This window comes from Cajanus cajan, chromosome 3 (assembly GCF_000230855.2).
Source record: "Cajanus cajan strain Asha chromosome 3, NIPB_CcT2T_4, whole genome shotgun sequence".
Classification (NCBI taxonomy): Eukaryota; Viridiplantae; Streptophyta; class Magnoliopsida; order Fabales; family Fabaceae; genus Cajanus; species Cajanus cajan.
In genome coordinates this window covers 6,156,366-6,162,886 of record NC_138519.1, presented here as the reverse complement: position 1 = coordinate 6,162,886, position 6,521 = coordinate 6,156,366, and the positions used below count along the sequence as shown (strand labels likewise).

Below are 6,521 nucleotides of genomic sequence, written 5' to 3'. Positions count from 1 at the left end.
GGTAAATTTTGTTGTCATTTTCGTTTTCGTCTTCTTGTGCTCTTCTTGTGTCTTTTTTCATTTTCTCATGTTCTTCTCTTGTCTCTATTTTTGTTATAGCTAGGTTCATTTTGGGCAAATTATGAAACTGGAACGGGCCGTTCTGCAAGGAGAACGGGCCGTTCTGCAAGGAGAACGGGCCGTTCTGCAAGGAGAACGGCCCGTTCTGCTAGGAGAACGGGCCGTTCTTCAGGAAGAACGACCCGTACTCATTTTTAACAACCTAGAACGACCCGTTCTAGTTTAATTTTTTTCACAGCCCAGACTTTTAAGATCGGTTGTAAAACAACCGATCTTAAAAGTTAACTTTTAAAATCGGTTATTTAACCGATTTTAAAAATCTAACTTTCAAAATCGGCTCTTTTAGAATCGGTTATGGAACCGATTTTAAAAGTTAAAAATAACCGATTTTAAATGCCTTTTTTCCACTAGTGTGTGGACTATATATACTGATGTAAATGGGCCCTGCATATGGTAGGTCTCCTTTGTGTTTTGTCAAATTAGGTAATACAATGCTTAATGACTGACTACCTCCTTAATCTCGTGTTTGTCCTTATTGATCATAATTATTGTTCCAAGTATGGTATTGGTCCCCTCGACCATTGGCCGAGTCGAGAGATGTAAGTCATATGATAAACCTAGTCATGTGTATCGAATGAGATCGTACTTTCGGGCTCGGCTACTAGCCAGGCCGATACGTTCCCATCAATTGAGATTAGTGAGAGCTTTTGGGTCTTGGCCATTAGCCGGGCCGATTTACTCTCATCGATTAGAATTGATCTGTTTCGATCGCCACACATTGTCTTGGCCGTTTCGGGTGCCGAAATGACCGACACGTGACGTGCCACGTGGTTGTTCTCAATCCTCTCGGTACACATTGCAAGACATGAGATCCATTCAAGAGTTTAATCTATCTCAATAAACCTTTTTTCATAGACACAAATAAGAAATAAGGAATTGAATCCTTAACCAGATCTTTAAGGAATAATGTTATCTTCGAAGAATGTCATACCTTGTTGTTAATTGAATTAACTTAAAGTCAACTAAACTGATTATTTTTTAAACAATTAAACGAAAGTACGAAACTTAAATATACTGAATTTGAATTTTATTTACGTATACCGAAACCCGGTACGCCTCGATCTAGTATCTGAGTGTACTTGAGGTGTATGTATGAAGGTGGAAGGTTAGTAGCTAGTTGCGTTTCCTCTCTCTCACACGTACACGCACATTTTGTTCATCAGCCACCGACTCCGAATATAGTAAAAAAGCAGAAATTAATTATCCTATTTAAGAGATTCACGTCATTTTCTTGCCTCAAGTCCATCATAACTGAGAAGCTAGCGTTTTGGCATTTTGTATCGAAGAGGAAGACAAAAGGGTGCGTCATTTTCAACCTTGGTGATTGAAAGAAAGAAAGAAAGAAAGAAAGTATAGAGAGTTAGCGTCTTTTGTCCTCCACGCAGCTTAAAACACGCAGAGGCAAATGTAGACACTCCCCTCCACACGTTTTCATCACACTTTCTTATTTCTTATTTTATATTTCTTCCTTTTCTGCTCTGCAACAAAAGCCTCTTTCAACCATTTACATCACCGATTCAACACACCCTCCTTCCTCCCCATACATCATCACATGAGTGTGTGTGTGTGTTTCGTTCACGAATGCAAAAGAGGAAAGAGAACGAAGGTGGTGTTGAGTATATAGATTATATAGTAAGAGGGGCTCATCGCATGTTTGCTTCACGCAAGCAACTAAATATGTGGGGGTTAACCCTTTCCCTCCCTCGCGTGGCTTTAAAGACTTCTTCTATATACCCTTTTTAAATAATCATCATTAAAATACTAACACCCCACCAAACCCTAAATTCCTACAATATTACAAACTTCCCTCCTTCTTCTTCTTCTTCTTCCTCTTCCTTTTCCTATTCTCCCTCTTCCTTAACTTAATCCCTTCCCTCCCTTCAAAACTCATGATCTTACACTAACCCTAGCTAAACCAAACAAAAAAAGCTACGACCCTTTAAAGATGAGTATAAACTCTAGTTGTAGTGGTGGCAACAATAGTAACAATAACAATGGTGGTGGTAACAGTAGTGGTGGTAGCCCTTGTGGAGCCTGCAAGTTTTTGAGGAGAAAGTGCGTGCCTGGTTGCATCTTTGCTCCATACTTTGATTCGGAGCAAGGTGCCACGCATTTTGCGGCGGTGCACAAGGTTTTTGGTGCTAGCAACGTTTCCAAGTTGCTCCTTAACATTCCGGTGCATAAGAGGCTTGACGCGGTGGTCACAATTTGCTATGAAGCACAGGCACGGCTTAGAGACCCTGTGTATGGTTGTGTTGCTCATATCTTCGCACTTCAGCAACAGGTAATTCACAATAATCGATTAATTAATTGGTGGGTTAATTGGCTCATGATTTGTTAGCAGCTTTTGATATATTATTAATAGAATAAGTTAATATAGTGATCGCACATGTGGTTGTAGGGATAAGGATGAGGATGAAGATGTTGTTGTTGTTTTCTTTGCATATTTGTTAATAATTTGTTTGCTTCTTTTGGCTGTCTTATCGTGAGTATCTTCTCCCTAAGCTTTGCCAGCTATAGTAGCTAGCTTTGGCCAGCTGAATCTTAGAATGTGGTCAGTGTTTTAGACTCAACCTTTTTCTTCTTTTCTTGACTTGAGAATATGTGAGCAGTTTAGTATGGATTCTAGGAATTTAGAATTAGAAGGTCAGGATTGTAGATGCATGGTAGATGGATTCCTATTTTTATACATTGTACTTACCATAAACTGAAAAAGAAAAAGATAACATATATATGTTTAATAGTGTAACCCCTGCTTTTGTTTTGTTTTTTACCCGAGCATTGATGGGGGGATTTTAATGACGTACTAAACCCCCAGTTTTGATCACTACATCAAGTTTGAAGGGTTTTGAATTTTGGTGGTGATCACTTTGAAACTCCTCACACAGGTACAAAGATAAGGAAAGGAAAGGAAAAGAAAATTATAATGACTAGTAGTCCGTGCCTATGTGAATTATTTTTAAGAAATAATAAATAATAAAACTTATCTAGTAGTGAATGATTATTAAAAATACAGATAATTATATTAGGATTTGCATAAAAGAATAAAAATGTTGTAATTTGTAAAAAAGTAGTTATAAAGTTAAAATTAGGCAAAAATTGTGTACTCCAAAAGTTAAATTCTTTTTTATTATAAATAATAATAATATTTATTATTATTATTATTATTATTATACACTTTGAATATAAAAGTTGTATATTATACTAATTAAACTTATTTTAATATGACTTTTAAAAAATTAATATAAAAGTTAATTAATAAGTTTTAAAATGTTAGCGTACTCTAATTAAATTCTTAATTATTATTTGAGTTTTTCAAGGAGCGATCCATTGACAATTAAATGTTTCATTTTAACTTAATTTAAAGAAATTATTATTTTTATAAAGAAATTTTAACAAATAGTTATTTTAGTTTTTGAAGTTAATCATTTTTTTAGCATACATAAAGGTTTGTCTAGATAAATTTATGCATAAACACTTGTAAGAGAAAAATTAGGATGAAAAAATGAAATGAAATTTTTAATAAAATAAAATAAACTTACACATAAGTTAAAAATAAGTTTTTAGAAAAATTAATCTGAGTTTTTTTTTTTATAAATTAATTTATGCATAAATTAATTTTAATTTTTATAGAAATTTATTTTATTCTATTTTTTTTTATTTTTAAAAGTTTTTATAGAATTTAAATACTATTAGAATAAGTTCATTTTATAAAGGTGTGTACTTATAAATTACTATATTTCTTAAAGGGAGAAAATTGTTCTCTATATATTCTACACCAATGGCTATGCATACATGGTAGGAGTGCTTTGTGCCCTCCTAAAGAGGAACAAAAGTTGGGTTGGGGCCTTTGGGGAAAGAGGAAACAAGGTAGGGCATGCAAAGAGCCATGGAACATAGGGGACAGTTTCTTTGCTTTTTTTTTTTTTTTTTTGCTGAAATTCACAACCCTTAATCGATTAACAAATCATGTGGTCGGCGGTTACACAAATTGGCACATAGATCTTCAACCCTCCGACCATTAAAACGTCTTCGTTTTCGCTGGTTTTATGGGACATGGTCGGTTAGTTTCTTGGGTTTTCCCAAGCGGCTACGTTTTTCTGTCTCTATCCTTCTTATAAAATCACACCATGTACGTTTTTCTGTCCCTATGTGATCTTTAGTATAAAATTCTTAACATCAATAAAAGAATCACTGTGTAATCCCACACTTGTTCTTTTATTTTATTTTTTTTGAAAAATAGTGGTGATCTGTGAGAAAGAGACTGCACCATCAAATCAAGCCAGCAACCTTCCTTAAATTGAGGACTTTCTTTTTCTTTTTTCTCATTTTTTTAGGAATAATATATATTGCTTTATATGCATAAAAATAATGAATAGCTTTAAGGTAACAAATCAATGCTGATTATATGTATTTGCTATTATGTGAGCATGTAAGACAAGATTATGAAGAGATTTAAAAGAATTATGTTGTGAACACATGACTTTGTACAATGTTAATACATAGTTGTATACTGCCATGTGACTGTTTAACTAATAGTCAATTCATCTCCCCTATCTTAGATGTTAGTAAATTATTTTTTATTTGATTATACAAATATAATTAGCTAATCCCTATGCTCTAATAATTGGTCATTGTCAGAAATTCTGTTTTTTAAACACTAGTCATTTTCAAAATATATGTTGAAGATATATGTATCGTTTCAAACTATCATATTTTCTCCTTTAAGTCTAATCATATGAGTTGTTTATTTCCCCCCAAATGACAATTCTTGCAAAACTCTTGTTTTATAACCTCGAGAAGTTGTTTTAAAGTCACGCTTTCATACTTTTGTCATTCTTGTAAGTTCATTTACTTTCGTGAAACTCAACATTTTTGTGCTGTTCAAGGTCCTATCATGTTAAGCAAACGCCACTTAAATTATGATTCTACCTATGAAGAACGTCCCAATTAATTCCCGTTATTAGTTTTATGTATCATAGGGGCAAAATGTGAAAGTTTAAAAACTAAAGTTTTTAATAGATTTTGTTTTAAGTTATCACCACAAGAATTTGTCGTTGATACTCAAACAAGTGGATTTGGTTCCTTTAAATTAATTAAAAATAAAATAAGTAATTTCTATGAATAATAAGAGTCAAAATATGGATGTTTTTACACTTTGTAATTAACTCTATAGGTGCATATATTATTAACTCCTCGATTAAAATTGTTTGCTTTAATTTAGTGAGTTGTTCACTTTAAAGAAATTATATCCCAAACAAATATTAAAGGTATATTAGTAAGAGACTAAAAAAATTAAAGAAATATCAATGGAGCTGATATAGTGAAACATGTTAGTCTTTCATAACATGATGAATTAAGGTTCAAATATCTATTAAGAAAAGTGTTTACATTTAGTATCTGACTATGTTTCAAACATGATTATCTTTTAAAAAAATACCAAACAAAAGAAATAAATTAAAGAGGGTGTTTTTCATTGATATCTCTTATCTTGTGCTCCTACCAAGCACATAATTAAGATGAAAAGTTGTTTTTCAATATAAACAAACTTTACTAACAATGCAAACTTACTTATCTTGCTTAATTATTTGTTCAACAGGTGGTGACTTTGCAAGCAGAACTTTCCTACTTACAAGGGCACCTTGCAACCCTAGAGTTACCCCAACCCCAACCACCACCACCACCTTCTTCTCCACAAGCAACCATGGCACCTCCGGTGGTCTCAGTAGCTGAACTCCCATCATTAACCACTTATGACCTCTCAACACTTTTTGATCCCATGGCCCAGACTCCTTCATGGGCCCTGCAGCCCAACAGGCCCATAGACTCACGTCAATATATGGGTAGTAGTGGCACATCAACCACTACTAGTGCTAGTGCTAGTGGTGGTGATCTTCAAGCATTGGCTTGTGAGCTTTTGCATAGACATGGATCTTCCCCTCTTGCATGCTCTAATCCCTCTTCCTCTCACAACATTTCCAAATGAATATTCCTTGACTTATATAATCCACTAATCTTTGTCTTCGCTTCATATGTGGAAGACTAGGAATCAAGAGATCTTGAATTTTCAATGTTTCATATGAGAAAGTAATTAATATAATGGATCTATATTTTTTTTTAACTTCCTCCTTCCTTCATTCATTGTGATTTAAATTCTAGCTAGGGAACTAATATGTGGTTTATGAGTTCGTCCAATCATTTTGACCAATTTGAGCGTGGCCAAATAATGGTATATGAGATTCCTTTATTTTCAAATAACAATTTGTGATGATTAAAAAGTTAAAGGGAATGATATACAATTTGTTCTTGATTCCGAAGTCTCAAAGAACGAATTTGTCTTGTTCTTGATTTTATTAACTTTTCATTATTAATAGAATTCAATGTTGAAATACAAATAAGGT

General features: G+C 33.5%; 1 protein-coding gene across 1 annotated transcript; it reads left to right on the top strand.

Annotated features, from left to right (window-relative positions):
* Window positions 1-1,007: 1,007 nt before the first annotated feature.
* On the top strand, window positions 1,008-6,241 carry LOC109802867 (LOB domain-containing protein 18). The gene is made up of 2 exons (XM_020364274.3): window positions 1,008-2,404; window positions 5,720-6,241. Exons 1-2 carry the CDS (start codon window positions 2,066-2,068, stop codon window positions 6,104-6,106), a joined length of 726 nt encoding a protein of 241 aa, XP_020219863.1. The 5' UTR covers window positions 1,008-2,065; the 3' UTR covers window positions 6,107-6,241.
* The last annotated feature ends 280 nt before the right edge of the window (window positions 6,242-6,521 follow it).

What these genes read in the sequence shown, in the direction of transcription:
- LOC109802867 (XM_020364274.3), top strand. Translation starts at nt 2,066, where the DNA reads ATGAGTATAAACTCTAGTTGTAGTGGTGGCAACAATAGTAACAATAAC. An exon ending in TCTTCGCACTTCAGCAACAG is followed by an intron (nt 2,405 to 5,719) that starts GTAATTCACAAT and finishes TTTGTTCAACAG; the next exon opens with GTGGTGACTTTGCAAGCAGA.